The sequence below is a fragment of the Mustela nivalis genome, assembly GCF_964662115.1.
Source record: "Mustela nivalis genome assembly, chromosome: 16".
Lineage (NCBI taxonomy): Eukaryota > Metazoa > Chordata > Mammalia > Carnivora > Mustelidae > Mustela > Mustela nivalis.
Genome location: NC_139035.1, coordinates 12,179,898 through 12,197,213, shown reverse-complemented (window position 1 = coordinate 12,197,213; position 17,316 = coordinate 12,179,898). Strand labels below are relative to the sequence as shown.

The following is a 17,316-nucleotide window of genomic DNA, read 5'->3' as shown; positions in this document are numbered from 1 at the left end:
ATCTTTTTTTTAATATTTTATTTATTTATTTGATAGAGATCACAAGTAGGCAGAGAGGCAGGCAGAGAGAGAGGGAAGAAGCAGTCTCCCTGCCGAGCAGAGAGCCCGATGTGGGGCTCCATCCTAGGACCCTGCGATCATGACCTGAGCTGAAGGCAGAGGCTTTAACCCACTGAGCCACCCAGGCACCCCTAAATAAAATCTTTTAAAAAATAAAAATAAAAAGTTGCAATTTATATCATAGAACTTGAAGTATAAAGCACAGGGCACAACTAATACATTTTGTGATCTCAGGGGCAAGATGCTTAAAATCCTAGTTATGCCCTACCCCTACCCCTGGGCTTCAATTTCTTCTGTAAAAATACGGCATTGAATCACGTGATCCCAGAATCATTTCCAGTTCTAAAATCATTAATTTTGGGGGCCGCTGGCTGGCTCAGGCAGTTAAGCATCTGCCTTCGGCTCAGTTCATGATCCCGGCGTCCCGGGATCGAGCCCCACATTGGGCTCCCTGCTCAGCAGAGAGCCTGCTTCTCCCTCTGCTCCTTACCCTGCTTGTGCTCTTTCTCCCGCACGCTCTCTCTCAAATACATAAACTCTTTTATAAATAAATAAATAAATAAAATCATGAATTCTGTGTAAACCCTTTGCAATATAACTATCTGCCAGCCATTGAGGTGGGAAAAGCAAACTTAAAATTTTTACTTCTCATTTTCTTTCCTCTCTTGAAGGTAAGTTTTATCTGATAAGAGGCCTAAAAGTGACATCCATTTTAATGAGAATCCGTTTGCACTCCCAAGATACAGTCTTTAGGTTTTTTTGGCTTTGCTATGTTCATTGGTCAGTTTTTATTAATATTTTGTGGGAAAGCCCTATATTATTTTAGATCCTAATCAGTATAGACTATTAAGACATACCCTATTCTAAGTTCCTTGACAGAAGAAATAGGAATGATGGTTTATGTGGCTGACAGAGTAAAAGTAGATGGAGTACAGATTTTCTCTTGAAAATGAGAACAATGAACCTATACATTGAACTGCTTTTGAACTTTGTAAGTGAGTTAAGTCTGTGCTACTTTTCCCTTCTTGTTTAGGAAATGTGGGTTCTGCCCCCAGATCCTCTGACTTGGTCAGATTAGCCCAAGAGTGCTGTTACCATAATAACAGGGGCATTGCAGCTCATGGAGTACGAGTCCTAACTAACATAACAGTCTCTTGTCAAGAAAAAGGTAAGTTTGATCAGGACAGATACTGTGTATAAACTTTTGGATTGAAGTTTGGGTGGAATGTGTGTGTGTGTGTGGAATCCCTCCTTTTTAGCACATACGCTCTTATCTACTGGTTGCCTCCTAAAGTCTTAGAGCAGGTTTTCTCAAAACTACTTAATCCTATGAAAAATAAAAGTATATATATATGAGGGCCTTGGGATTGGGATTGGGAAATGGAAAGGTTTCATGGAGTGTTGCCCATTTCCTCCCAGTGCTTCACTTTGCACGCATGGTGCTATGCGTAGGGAGTGCTTATGAGTGCCCTGTGGTGTGAAAATTGGTTCACATGTACAAAAACCTGGAAAATTAAAAAATACCTTAAGTTATCAAGGGGCTTAAGTAACAAATAGTTTGACCTAGAGGCAAATGAATTAACAGAGTAATATGAATTAAATTTGCCTAGAATTTGTCTCTAGGTATTTAAAACATCAAGCTGATTGGTGTAATTTAGGATGTGAATAGAAAATAATGCTTATATTTTATTGTATTCCTAATATTTTTGACCTAAAGGCTTGAATACGTTCAAGCTGGTATTCAAAAACAGAAATGCATTTTGGATGTTTCTTCTGTTCCGGTGTTCATTTTGATCTCCATTAAGGATCATAAGTGGGGAATCTTATCCCCACAGACATCAGCACTACTTATTCCTAGTACCTGTTTTTTTTCTAGCACTCTGACCTTCACTAGACTTAACACTGTCAAGTCCTACACTAACTCAGGTGACATTTCTTTAAAATTGTTCTTGAAATGCTCATTCTTATTTGAATAATTAAACCTGTTTTATTTTTTATATAGTAATGAGTATTTTCTACCATGTAACATAGAAAACTGTGTGTTCTCAAAACTCATATATATTGACGTTAATATGGTTAATATATTCAGAATTTTCTAGAACTTCTAGAGAAATGTTAGCCCTAAGGTAGTAGAAAGATGCTATAGGACTGCTATTACATAGAGACACCTTAAGGGATTTGTTCTTTGTGGTCTGACTTAAAACATTAATAAGGTTATGCAGGGTTTTCATTACTTCCTAAAAGGGTTTCAGTTTTCATTAGAAGGTTACACTATAGGTGAAAGTGAACAAGCATAATTTATGTCTAGTTAGGAAGATTAAAAATTTATATCTTGTTAGGAAGATTTATGTCTGGTTAGGAAGGTAATACATGGTTTGCTGTTCCTAGTATTTTCCTCATCTAAGCTGGGGACACTATTTTCACTTATGTTTTATTTATACCTTTGTGGCTTTAGCTCTTGATTTAATGTGGGTATACATACCTTTTATTTTAATATTAGTTTTGGGTGTACAACATAATGATTTGATATTTGCATATATTGTGAAATGATCACCACAGTCTAGTTTAACATCAGTCACCATACATAGTTATAAAATTATTTTCTTGTGATGAAAACTTTCAAGATCTACTCTCTTAACTTTCAAATATGAGTTACAGATTTATGAATCGTACTTGCCATGCTATGTTCATTTTATAACCAGAAGTTTGCACCTCTCAACTCCTTTCTCCCAGTTTGCCTACCACCTGCTTCTGGCAATGACCAGTCTGTTCTCTATACCCTGAGCTCAGTTTTTATTTGCTTGTATGTTTTAGATTCCTCATGTAGGTGAAATCATATGGTATATGTCATCTTCTTGTCTGACTTATTTCACTCAGCATAATGCCTTCAAGATTGATCCATGTTGTCTCAAATGGCAGGTTTTCCTTCTTTCTATGGCTGAGTAATAATCCTTTGTGTATCAGTACCACATTTTCTTGATCCATTCACCCACTGGTGGACTCCTAAGTTGTTTCCATATCTTGGCAATTACAAATAATGCTGTAACGAACATGGGGTTGTGTATGTCTTTGTGAGTTAGTATTTTCGTCTTCTTTGGGCAGATACCCGGAAGTGGAATTGCTGGGTCATATGGCAGTTCTGTGTTTAGTTTTCTGGGGAGCCTCTACACCGTCTTCCATAGCAGCTGCCTCATTTTGCATCCGCACCATCAGTGCACAAGGTTCCCTTTTCTCCACATCCTTGCCGGCTTGTTACTTCTTGTCTTTTTGATAATAGCCGTTCTAACAGGTATGAGGTGATACCTCGTGGTCGTTTTGATTTGCATTTCCCTGGTGATGGGTGATGTTGAGCATTTTTTCATGTACCTATTGGCATTTGGAGATCTTCTTAAGAAAAATGTCTCTTCGGGTCCTCTGCCCAGTTTTTAATTGGATGGATTTTTTTTTTGCTATTGACTCATATGAGTTCTTTATATATTTGGGGTATTAACCCGTACCAGATACATGATTTGCAAATATTTTCTTCCATTTTCATTTTGTTGATGGTTTCCTTTGCTGTGCAGAAGCCTTTTAGTTTGATAAAATGTATATATTTTTGGAATCGTCAGTAAAGTAGTGGAAAAACAGAAGTCCGAAGATAGCCTTTACATTTCAGAAGTAATGGCACATGTACTTTTTCAAGGTTAGCTTTACACATGACATAGTTTCTTATATCTTCGACTCCTTAATGTTTTCTCCTTCTAAGTGCATGTGTATGTGTATTTAATCTTCTCTCCTTGACCGCTGTAAACCGTAGTGTTTTTTTTCTAGACCTTTTGGCACTGGAACAGGATGCTGTCTTTGGCCTGGAATCCCTTCTGGTACTTTGTAGTCAAGATGATAGTCCAGGTGCTCAAGCCACTTTAAAGGTGAAAATATCACTTATTTTAATATAATGCCTATTTTTATTGAATAAATTAGGGATTGGCAATCTCTCTGTAAAGGACCAGATAGTAAATATTTTAAGTTTTATAGGCTGTATACTCTTTGTCACAACTACTCAATTCTGCAGTTGTAGGACAAAGCAGCCGTTGGCAGTGGGTCAAGGGAACATATAGGCAGCGTGGTGGTGTGGGAGTAAAACTTTATTATAAAACGAGGCCGGAGTTGGCCAAAGGGCAGTGCTTTGTCAACCCCAGCTCAAACAAACATTTACCCTTGATCTTCACTTTCCAAACTATCCCATTGACCGTTGTTTTTCCAAAGGATAGACAAAGTAAAAATCTGAGCTTTGGCCTGAGTCAACAGTGTTTATTAAGTTGTAGTAAATACATATGAAAGTTCTGGACAATATAAACCAAAGGGAAATGGGCAGAGCTCCTGTACTTTACGAAGTTCATAATCTGAGGTGACACTGACAGGAGATATTTAAGATTTATTATAACATTTTTATTATATTTAAAATACTAGAGATATTTAAGACTTTAAGAAATGAAATGAGATTACTCTTATTGGAGTGAGATATGAAATATAATTTGTAATCGTAAAAAATTAAGAAGAGTGGGATCAGTGTGATTTGAAGGAAGTCATAACTTCGTTTTAGCATGTTAAAGGAAGGTTTGATGTCATACTGATGAAGAGTAAAGATATTAAGACCATTCAATAAAAACTGGTAAGAGGTGGGAAGTAGGCAATATGTGTTTGGCAAGTGATTCATCCCCAGAATCCCTTTGGAATCATAATACATTTACTTAAAAATTTAAAAAAGAGAAAGAGGGAAGGAAAACAAACCAGACCCTTTCCTCACCAATTGTAGGTGTCATGAAACACTGGACTCTGCGCAGTGGGACATACATGGATGGTCACGGGGTCCCGGTGTCAGAGCGGTTCCCCATCTGGAGGATACTGACGTTTATCTGAAGGCCTAGAGTAGGAAGCAGAATGCACTAAGTTCCTTGGTAGTACAAACAGAAGTGCAGTTCTAACGAGAGGACAGTTGGGAGTGATGCCTTTCAACTGAGGATATTAGCGAAGATTTGTAAAGGAGATGTCATCTGAGTGAAGTCTTGGAAGATGGCATAGAATTTCACCATTGAGGAAAGACGATTTCAACCCAGGGGAACCACTGTCACAAAAGGCATGAAAACAGAAATGTACTTGTTTTGTTGGAAGAATTGTGAATAATCCACTGTGGCTAGATGACGTAAACTATAAGACTAGAAAAATAGTTTGCAGCGCTGTCATGGAGGATTTCAGACATCATGCCAAGGAACTTTGTTTTGTTTCTGTAGGTAGTGAGGAGATATTAAAATTTTAAAGTAATGGGCATGCTGTGACCTTCTTTGTAATTGTTGTTATTTAAATGTGTCTATTATATGCCGAACTTTGTTGACAACTTGTATATGTATATACATTTCTTTCCTTCCTTACAAAAACGCATCTAGTGGAATTTCCCCCCTTTACTACTCATGAGGGGATTAAGATCCAGAAAGATAAAATAACTTGTTGAAAGCTATCTAGTTAATCAAGGGCAAGCTGATCTTTAACTCTGGATCAGTCAGATTCTGAAGACATCATTATGTCTTCATAACTTAACCTGAAAGCTACATGGCTGTAGTGTGAAGGGTGGGCCTTTCTTTTTAAGAGACTGGAATTAGGAAGAGATTTATATGTGGTAGAGAGAATGGAAAGGACGTGGATATTGAAGACTGGACAAAAGCGGAAATGACTAGAGGTAGCCGTCAGTTGGCTATGTAAAAGTGAGAGAACTTCTGGTTTCTAGTTCTGATGGCTGGGATATTAGCTGATGCCATTAATTGGCATCTGGTTCTAAAGCCAGTTGGTTTTTTTTTTTTTAATTTCAGATGAGAAGTAAGAAAATTAGAAGCTTATTCCCTAGCTCTGTGTGCTTAAGAGTCACTTGGGACACCTTTTTGACTTAGTTTTTTTAACTTCAAACTATCAATAACTCAAATACTTAAAAAAAAAAAGCTAATTCATTAAGTTTTGAATAGGTAGTGTCTGAGAATCTATATTTTTACTAACATCATGGGTGATGCTGGCATAGGTAAGTTTACAAACCATATTGTAGAAGCAATTTTCGAAAAGCCGTGGAAGTGCAGGATGGTGCCGTCCCATCTGGCATGTATTTTGCCTCTTCACCATTGTGATTTTCTCTTCAAGTCTTTTTTTTTTTTTTTAATAGTTTTAGATTGAAATGAGTGGTTAGTATACAGTCCTGACTTACTTTCATTTTAAACATGGTGCATTTTTAGATTTTAGTAAGATTCAATATGCCATGTGTTCCTTATGAAGGAAAATGTTATGCCTACAAAAAGACCTTTCCTTGATTTTTCCTAATAACTGTACAGAGTTCTTTCTTTAAAGCTTCAGTTAATACCTTCAGGGTATAACTGGTCCATTTTCTATTCAATGTGCAGATTGCTCTAAATTGTATGGTGAAGTTGGCCAAGGGCAGGCCTCATCTTAGCCAGTCGGTGGTTGAGACCTTGTTGACCCAGCTGCATAGTGCCCAGGATGCTGCCCGGATCCTGATGTGCCATTGCCTGGCGGCTATTGCCATGCAGCTGCCGGTGCTGGGTGACGGCATGCTTGGGGACCTCATGGAACTCTACAAGGTGATCGGACGATCAGCCACAGACAAACAACAAGAACTTCTGGTAAAGAGCCACTTTTTGAACCTACTGGGATTGAATAGTTCTGGTTTAGTGGGAATTACTTTAGGAATTCAGTACTGTTTCATTTTACTTAAAAAGATTAAAGTAATTGGGATATTTGGGTGGCACAGTCGATTAGACATTTGACTCTCGATTTTGGCCCAGGTTATGATCTCAGGGTCATGAAATCAAGCCCTCTGTCAGGCACCAAGCTCATTGCTCAGTCTGCTTGAGATTCTCTGCTTCTCCCTCTGCCCCTCCCCATGCTCACTCTCTCAAATAAGCAAATCTTTAAAAAAAAAAAAGACGACTACTAAGGGGATTGTGTATGATCAAGAGTATGCTGAAGTCAGAATAGAACTGGAACCATGAGCTTTTGACTGTTTCCACCTTTGATTTACAAGGTTCTGTTTAGTTCACATCTAAAACTGCCTTATTCCTAAGCCCTGTCAAGTCGGGTTAGTGTATGAAGTGAAAATAAAATTTTTTCTTTCTTGTACAAAGCAAATAATGAACTAAACCCTGTTTTATACTTTCAAAAATGTAAGTTAAAGACCTAACAATTGACAGCCACCATAAATTAGCCCAAATTGCTTTTTTTCCAATTCAGGACCTCTTTAGCTTTTATAATCCAGTTTAGATTTCCGGATAGTCCTGGGGCTAGGAAAGGTGCGTGCTTAGAAACAGAAGGCTCAGAAGCTGTATAATAAGGTTTGGTTGAAAGTTCTCCAAGGCTGAGAGTAGGTTTCATTCTAAATAAGCAGAAATGAGATATAAGCCTTAAGGTGGCCACTCCATATTGTGGTCATCCGAATGTAGGGCTTGCAGGAAAACGAAATGAGAGTTCTTCCTCAAGCCCGTTTTGTATTTTATCCTCCAGGGGGCGTTGTATAAAAGAGTGCTCCCATCTCATTCCTGTCTTGAATGTTGCCCTGATGACCAAGTGGCAGTGGTCATGGGAATGACATCATACAGTTTTCACAATATATATGGACCTTTGTATGTATCAGCCTCAGAATCCTATTAAGTTTATTTCTTTTGGTTTTTTTATTGAAATGGTATTTTATTGAAGTTTATTTTTTAATTGAAACGGCATTTTCAACTAGTATTCTTTATCCCCCTTTTCTTAGTACTGTTATTAAACAGTTTTAAATTGTGAAACATAATATTCAAAAAACATAAGGAATAATATGAAAACATTTGCACCCATCACCTAGCTTAAAGGGAAAAATGTCCCCAGTCTAGTTAAATCGTACCTTCCTATGTACCTCCCTTACAGTATCTTCTTCCTTCTTCCAGAAGTAACCACTATCCTGAATTTGATGTTCATCTTTCCCATGCATGTTTTACATTTACTAGCTTAGAATATATCCTAAGTAATAAGCAGTATTATTTTGCATATCTTTAACTTTATATAAATGTTTCCTTGCTACATGAAATCTTTTGCATGTTGTCTCTTTGCCTATTTTGTGTGAATCATCTAGACAGAGAAGTGTACCTCTAGTTTACCCATTTCTCTACTATAAAATATTTTATCGTGTGATTATATCATAATTTATGTACCTATATTTATGGGCATTGTTTCTAATTATTTCCTATTGTAAACAATGTTCTGAGCAATGGAGTAAATTGCTTAGTGACCTCAAAGTAGAAAATTAATAAATGTCAAAGGAAAACAAATTTGATGGGCTCTAGTTTTTGTCGCATTTTGGGTAAAGTCATCTGTGACATTGGATAAAATTACATGTTTCCTTTATTTCTCTTACTTCTCGCTCAATGTTAGGTGAGTTTGGCCACTGTGATTTTTGTGGCCAGTCAGAAAGCACTATCTGCTGAAGTAAAGGCAGTAATTAAGCAGCAGCTTGAAAGTGTCTCCAATGGATGGACTGTTTACCGAATCGCCAGACAAGCATCCAGAATGGTACGTGTTATCCTTCTCTACGACCCAGGTTGGTGAAAATGGCAAACCTTAGATTGTGTGATTCTTACCCCTAGTCAAAACTGCAAATAAATACGGAACTATGTTTTAGTCATGGGATTGAAAGATGATAGTAAAAGAACCTAGTTCTTAACTTTTCTCACTTCACAATGGTATGTGTATTGTTATGGGACAAGTTCTACAGGATTCCAAAAATATGAGCTCTTTCTGGCTGAAGGTTATAGTGCCACTTCGTTTTGCCCTATGCTCTCATATCCACAGTTGCCTCCCACCCGCCACTTCTGTCCTCAAATATCAGAACCCCACATCTTTCTTCCCCACTCTCCCCAGTTTAGTCAGTTTTACATGGGGACGGGGGCAAGTTTTGGTATGCTGTTCCTTTCTCAGCCATGTGGAAAGCCTACCAATTTTTATTTTGTTTGAGAGGAAATACAGAGCTTGGGTAATATAGAAATCCTTTGGTTATAAGTCCACATAGCAAAGTTTGGGAAGCATTATTCTAGGTATTGTAATGCATGTTCTCGTTTTACCTCGTTTCTCAGATAGTGGGGGAGCTGTATTGGCAGGACCGTTCTTTGTTATACCCAACACCCCCAAGCGTCCAGGTGCTGCGGGGTACTTAGCATCCCTGGCCCCCAGGCCTTCCGTGGCACTCACATTCCCCCCACCAGCTTCCCTCCCCAGTCATTCAGGAGGCAGGGGCGGTGCTTCTGCTTCTGATAATCACTTCCGGGAACTTGCTGGATTTCCCCGCCCGTCCCAGCCCCACTGACTAGCTCATACAGAGTGACATACACTAAGTGTTCACACTTTCTGTAGTTTGAACTGAAATTCTAGACTTGAGTTATAGTGAATTCCATTTATTTTCTCTTTGGAACTGTTTTAGAAAAGAACTAAAGGCATTCTGTTACATAAAAGCAGCTCAGCATATTTTCTCTGAAGAAATACTTAGACCGAGTCTTTAAAAATTACATAATATGAGGAATGGTTGTTAAAATTTATCCAAGCATTTGAGTTTGTCTTTCAGCTGCCTCATCAGCTAATTCAAGTATAAGAACCTCATCATGTGCCCACCCCGTCCTTTTCAGGGTAACCATGACATGGCCCGAGAGCTTTATCAGAGTTTGCTGACTCAGGTTGCCTCGGAACATTTCTACTTCTGGCTGAATAGTCTGAAGGAGTTCTCACATGCAGAACAGTGCCTCACCGGGTTGCAGGAGGAGAACTATAGTTCAGCACTTTCTTGCATTGCTGAGTCTTTAAAATTCTACCACAAAGGGATTGCTTCCCTAACAGTAAGTCCTCTTGATTCTCCTTTGGTGATGATGACTTGCATGAGAAAGGTCTTGCCTTTTTTTGTGGGTTATTCTGTTTGAACTACCTGGACAAATCCGCTGATAAGTATATTTAACAATATTAAATAATAGGACGTGGTGATAAATCCTTAACCCTTCCCCCACTTTTTCATATTTGTAAATTGATGAAAGTTTATCGTTTTATTTTTATCAACTAGCAGGTCCACATATGAGGTGGATTACTGAATCCATGCAGAAAGGTTAGGTAGAAGATAGGATGTTCCCTTTCCAGATTCCTGTTTATAAGAGGTATTGGGTCCCATCATATGTAAGCCCCACCACAACCCATTTCATGCCTGGCCGCTACTCACTAAGAAGCTAGAGTTTTTGTAGATAAAGAAGTTGTCAAGGATGCTAGTGTCCCACTTTTTACCACTCTGTGATATCCTCCTATTCTCAATTAACAGTCAGCCAGCTACTATTCTTGTTTTCTCTGCCAGGAGACCAAAGGGGTTGCAAGAAGGGTAGACCTACATTAACATTTCTTATGTTTCCTTGGAATTAGTTATATTCTGAAGTAAGAACCTACCAAGATGAGCATTTTCTGTATTAATGCAAAGATTTATTTTCCCCTTTAAAGTAGAGTTTATGGGGCGCCTGGGTGGCTTACTTGTTAAGCATCTGCCTTTGGCTCAGATCATTATCCCAGGGACCTGGGATCCAGCCCCGCATCAGGCTCCCTGCCCAGTGGGGAAGCCTGCTTCTCCCCCTCAAACTACCCCCTGCTTGTGTTCCCTCTCTTTCTGTCTCTCTCTCTGATAAATAAATAAAATCTATAAATAAATAAATGAATAAATGGAGTAATGACACCTTCATTTAAAAAAAAAGAGTTTATATAATCAACATTAAACATTTTATAAGTATTGTCACACAGCTTTTAAAATTGTGTATATTTAGATGGAACCATAAAACTTTTGGTACCTGTTTATATGCATTTATCCCATAATCTAAAATATTTTTAGTGGTGGCCATCCCAAAAGAAATGCTCTGAAGTAGAATAAAGAATAAACAGATGTCACAAAAGAGACAATATTCAGAATGCCGTTGGTACGTATCTTTGAAGTGTAATTTTTTTTTTTGGCTAGGACTGATCAGCTGCTATTTTAAAATAGGGGCATAGGAATGGCTTCTCTCCATCTTAAAGGGTAGCATTGACTATTGTGATTCTTTCCTCTTGATTATTCTGGGAAAAGAGTGTTGCTGCCTACATCAGGCTAATAAATGCCTCAGAAAATCAAAAGGTACAATTATTGGTTGCAATCAGTAGAATTATTTCATTTTCTAGATCACGTGGAGCAGAAAATTGTTATCATTCAGTACAGTAGATGGTTGGAGCTCTGAAACAAGCCCGTAGAGCAGTGAAGCAGATAGAATTAGTATTATGAAAACCCTGTTGCATATTTAATAGTGTTCTAATGATTTGTGTGGTATGTGTATTAATGAGGCTTGGCAGTGATTAAAGACTGAATTCTGACATAGAAAGAAAGTACTCAGTTGACAGAAGTCTCTTGTCTTGATCTCTCTTCTGCTGTTAACATATTATGACCTAAGGCAGGTGACTGGGCCTTACATCATCTCCTTTTGAAACGGAATTCTTTTATTCAGCAGACTATAAGCACTTACTGTGTTCCAGACACTGCTTTGTGGGGTGCGGGGGGGGGGGGGACTAGGATAGAGAGGAAAGCAGTATGATTGTTACAGTCATTTGGAATTTATGACATTTCTGATTGTACTATACTATAAGGGTCTTTTAAATCATTTTTTTAAGGGTCTTTTAATCATTCATTTGGCAAGTATGGATTTGCAGTAGCCTTGTGTCTTTGTAACTGAGAAGATATGAGCATGGACTGACCTTCTACTCCTGCCCCATGAATGACCCAACGTGAGATTGTACAGCTGCGAGAATTCTGCTTTTTACCTGCATCAGCCAAAGTAAACAGAAGTTCAGGTTCTGTGCTTATGGGGGCCCCAGAGTAACACTGGGTGTCTAATCTCCCAACAGTAATTAATGATAGAGTTACCTTGCTTCTTAAGAATAGATATTGTGAAAGGTATTTTAGTTTTCTGTGCTGTGTAACAAATCACCACAAAATTAGCAACCTAAGACAACACCCACCCCGCTCTTTTATTTGAAAGAGAAGGAAGAGAGAGACGGGGAGCACAGGAGCAGGGGGAGGAGCAGAGGGAGACGGACAAGCAAGACTCCACGCTGAGCACAGAGCACGTCATGACGCTGCATCCCACGACCCTGAGATCGGGACCTGAGCTGAAATCCAGAGTCCAGTGCTTAACTGACTGAGCCACCCAGGCGCCGCAGACAGCCCCCATTTATTATTTCATAGTGTCCTCCTGAGCCAGAGGTCCAGGCGTGGCTTAGCTGGGTCCTCTGCTCACCTTGTCAGAGATGCGGTCACAGCGTCATCTGGGGCCAGTCTTGTCTGAGGCTCAAGGACATGCAGGGTCCTCTTCTGAACTCATGTTGGCAGAATTTATTTCCTCACAGCTTCAGAGTTTGGGGAAGCTTCAAGGCCTGCAGGAAAATCTCTCCTTCAAGACTGTCTTCCAGTGGGTTCACCTGATTAGGAGAGATTGAGCCAGAAAAATCTCCCTTTTGATTGATACAAAGTCACTTCATTAAGGATCTAAATTATATCCCCTAATTCATCACCTTTGCTGTATTCCATTGGTTAGAAACAAGTTACAGGTGTCATCCGCTTTCAGATTACTGAAGATGTGGATACCGGGGGATGTGAATCAGAGGAACCATCTTAGCATTCTGCCTATAGTGGTGGATTGCTAATTGTATTTATTTTATTTTATTTTTTAAAAGATTTTATTTATTTGAGAGAGAGCTGGGAGTGGGGGAGGGCAGGTATGTAGGCCGAGAGGAATAAGCAGACCCCCATCGAGCGCAGAGTCCTTCCTAGGGCTCGATCCCAGGACCCTGAGATCATGACTGAGCCGAAGTCAGATGCTTAACTGAGCCACCCACGTGCCCCATTTTTATTCATTTTAAAATAGTAAATATGTAGGACATCTCCATATATAGTGTAGAGGGTATATTAAAAAAATACAACAAATATCCAAGTATACCTAGTATCTTTAGGAAATGGGGCATGACCGGAGCGCCTGGGTGGCTCAGTGGTTTGGGCTGCTGCCTTTGGCTCAGGTCATGATCTCAGGGTCCTGGGATCGAGCCCCGCATCGGGCTCCCTGCTCCGCAGGAAGCCTGCTTCCCTCTCTCTCTCTCTCTGCCTGCCTCTCTGCCTACTTGTGATCTCCGTCTTTCAAATAAATAAATAAAATTAAAAAAAAAAAAAAAAGAAATGGGGCGTGACCATTGCCTCTAAAACCCATGCATATTCCTCCTTGTTTGTCTTCCATTTCCTACCGCACAAAGGTAATCACCATCCTGAATCTTGTGCACCGTTCCCTTGCCTTTCTTTATAATTTTAACATGCATTTTTAGAACTCTGAACAAGGTACTGTTTTATGTTGTTTTTGAATTCTATATAAAAGAATCATATTTTTCTTCAACTTGCTTTAATTATCTAAATTATGTTCTCAAGATTCATTTATCGTGTTGCATGAAGCTGTAGGTCAGTTTTACTGCTCTTTATTCTTCCATTATTTAAATATACATCAGTGTATTTGCCCATTCTATTGTTGATGGAAGTTTTAATTTTCCCAGGTTTTTGCTATTCAAAACAGTACTGGTATGACCATTCTTGTACATATCTTTTGATACACATATGTAAAGCTTTTTCTAGGACAGTGATTCTCAACGGCGTATGATTCTGCCCTTCCAGAGGACATTTGGCAATGTCTAGAGACATTTTTGGTTATCATGATTTGTCGTGGCGTTACTGGCATTTAGTGGGTACAGGCCAGAGATGCTGCTAAATGCCCAGCAAGTGCAGGACCATTCCCCTCACCCAAGAATTATTCGGTTCAACATGTAACTGGTATACTGAGAGTGAAAACCCTTTTCTAGGGCAGTAGACCTCAATCAAAGCTGTTTATCTGTTTCTTGCTCCAATTTAGAAGTGTGTCGGGGTGTCTCTCTTCGTCACAGGGTAAGGGGGACTGCTGTTGGCTTTAATGTTGGATGTCTCATTGGAGAAGTTGTCTAATTTGGGTTAGTGGCTAAAGATGCTTCATCTCCTGAAATGCCCAGGACACTCCTGTGTCTGCTAAGAGACACTGCTCTGTATACTACCTGGGAGTGGAATGGCAAGGTTACGTCCACCCCAGTTGACTAGCTAATACCAGGCGGCTTTCTACAGTGGTTTACAAATTTATACCCCTCCCGGCAGTAGATAAGAGTTCCTGCCACTCCCCATTTACCCCCTCACTTGCTGTGTTATAGACATTCTGACTGACATTTCTCAAATTACTAATTCAATTAAACAGTTTATTTATTTATTAGATATAATTGACATAAAACATACTGGTTTCAGGTATACAGCACTGTGATCCAGTATTTGTAGATATTGTGAGTTGATCACTACAATAAGTCTAGTTAATATCTGCCACCATACATAGTTAGAAAAGATTTTTATGCTGAGGACTTTTAAGATCCACTCTCTTGGCGCCTTTCAGACATTTACTACAGGATTAACTATATTCATATACTATATACTACATCCCCATGATCTGTTTATTTTATAGCTGGAAGTTTTTAGTTTTGACCCCCTTCACCCATTTCACCCACCCACCATCTCCCCTCTCCCCTTCCCCCCTACCCCACCACTTCTGGCCACCTCAGATCTGCTCTCTATCTATGAGCTTGGAGATTTTTTGGTTTTTTATTCCACATATAAGGGAGATCACACGGATTTTGTCTTTGTCTGAACTTGCCATAATGTCCTCAAGTCCATCTTTTATGTTGCAGAAGGCAAAGTTTCACTGTTTTATGGCTGAATAATACTTCATTGCATATACATACCACATTGTCTCTCTCCATTCATCGTTGATCAACACTTAGGTTGTTTCCATACCTATTGTGAATAATGCTGCAGCGAACCTGGGGATGTGTATGTCTTTCAGAGAATGGTTTTTATTCTTCAGATAAATACCCAGATGCGGAATTGCTGGATCACTGGATCATGAGGTAGTTCTGTTTTCAGTTTTCTGAGGAACCTCCATACTCCTCAGGGGCTGCCAGCAGTGCGCCGGAGTTCCCTCTGCTCCACATTCTCGACAACGCTTACTTGTTCTGGTCTTTTTGATGATGGCCTTTCTAACAGGATAGGGCTGTGATTTGCATTTCCCTGATGATTATTGATCTTGAGCATCTTTTCATGTACCTGTTGGCTATCTTTATGTCTTGGGGAAAAAACTCTAGTCAGATCTAGCGCTAATTTTATAATCAGATTGCTGTTTGTTTTTTTGTTGTTGAGTTAGTAGGAGTTCTTTACATTTTTTGGATAGTAGCCCCTTATCAGATAAAGGACTTACAAATATTTTCTCTTATTCAATAGTTGCTTTTTCATTTTCTTGAAATAGTTAAACATTTTTTTTTTCATTTTGGCCGTTTGTATTTTGGCTTTTTTCTGTTAACTGAAGTTTTTTCATTTTCCTAGCAGATTGTTTGTCTTATTGATTTAAATTTTTATTTTATTCATTTATTTGACAGAGATCACAAGTAGGCAGAGAGGCAGGCAGAGAGAGGAAGGGAAGCAGGCTCCCTGCGGAGCAGAGAGCCCAGTGCGGGACTCAATCCCAGGTCCCTGGGTCATGACCTGAGCGGAAGGCAGAGGCTTTAACCAATGAGCCACCCAGGCGCCCCTGTCTTGATGATTTATACGAGTTCCTTATGTGTTCTGGATACTAATTTTTGTAGGTTATATGAGTTGCAAATACCATCTACTTTTGTAGCTTCCCCCCCACCATTTTCTATCTTTTGATGAATAGCCATTCTTAGTAGTCTAAGACATAGTGGTCTTATTGGTCTTTCTTCCTTATGATTTCTGTTTTTTAAGAAATTTTTCCCGAGTGCATGCTCCCTTCACCTTCTCCCCAGATGTAAGCACTATTTCGATCTCTAAAACTATAGATTAGTCTTGCCCTGTTGCTTATCATTAGTTAGGGAATCATGCAGTATTCTTGTGATTCTAGCTTGTTTTGCTCAACTTTCTGTTTGTGTGAGTCATTCATTTTGTGGTCCTTATTGCCTGTTGCGGTAGTTCATTCATTTTCATTGCTCTGTGATACTCTTGATGACTGACTGTTCAAGCAATCTGTTTATCCGTTTTCATCACTGGGGAACATTTGGGTTATTTCCAGGTTGGGACTATTCAGAGTAATTTGTGAACTCTCTTAACGCACATCTTTTGGTATAAGTGCTCATTTCTTCTGGATGGTAGTGCTGTGTCATGGCATACACTTGGGTTCAGCTTTGATAAATACTTTGATAAATACTGCCAAAAGTTGCCCATAAAGACTGCCAAAAACTGCCCATTTGGCAGTTTCCAGCTTACACTCTTACCATTATGAATGCCTTTTGGGGTTCATAGTGCTTCTTGAATCTGTGGCTTGATAACTTTGATCAGTTTTGAAACATATGGTCGTTGTCTCTAGCTATTGCTTCTGTCCCTTTCTTGCTCATTTGGGACTCCAAATACTGTGATGTTAACTCTCTGTACCATGTCTCTTTTATCTCTTACATTCTCTTCTGCCTCTACCATCTTTTTATCTCTCTATTCTTTTTTTTTTTAAGATTTTTTTTTTTTTTATTTGACAGAGAGCTCACAAGTAGGCAGATAGGGGGAAGCAGGCTCCCTGCTGAGCAGAGAACCTGATGTGGGGCTCGATCCCAGGACCCCGAGACTAGGACTTGAGCCAAAGGCAGAGGCTTAACCCACTAAGCCACCCAGGTGCCCTTATCTCTCTATTCTTAACTCTTAATTTTTTTTCTTTTCTTCTGACTTAATTTCCACTTCAGTAATTCTTTTTATTTATTTATTTATTTATTTTAAGTGGGCGGGGGCAGAGGGAGAGAGAGAATCTCAAGCAAACTCTACTTTGAGCGCAGAGCCTGTTGTGGGGCTCATGGGGCTAGACTCTTGAGATCATGACCTGAGCCAAAACTGAGAGTCGACCCTTAACTGATGGAGACATCCAGACACTCCCCACTTCAATAACTTACATTGTGTCTAATCTGCTGTCAAACCCATTCATTAAGTTCTTAATTTCACTTATTGTGGGGGTTTTTCAGTTCCAGAATTTCCATTTGGTTATTTTATATTTTCCAGTTCTCTGCCAGGATTCTCTGTCCTGTCATTTAATTTCTTTTAGCATATTA

At 39.2% G+C, this 17,316-nt stretch overlaps 1 protein-coding gene across 2 annotated transcripts in view; it reads left to right on the top strand.

Moving 5' to 3' along the window:
* Positions 1–17,316, top strand: part of INTS7 (integrator complex subunit 7) — a 92,045-nt gene that overhangs the window by 53,424 nt on the left and 21,305 nt on the right. For both annotated transcript variants that reach the window (XM_082702394.1, XM_082702395.1), the window contains 5 exons: positions 1,094–1,228; positions 3,871–3,968; positions 6,480–6,719; positions 8,500–8,637; positions 9,744–9,950. In XM_082702394.1, coding sequence (XP_082558520.1) covers positions 1,094–1,228; positions 3,871–3,968; positions 6,480–6,719; positions 8,500–8,637; positions 9,744–9,950 — 818 coding nt within the window. The remainder of the gene's footprint in view (positions 1–1,093; positions 1,229–3,870; positions 3,969–6,479; positions 6,720–8,499; positions 8,638–9,743; positions 9,951–17,316) is intronic.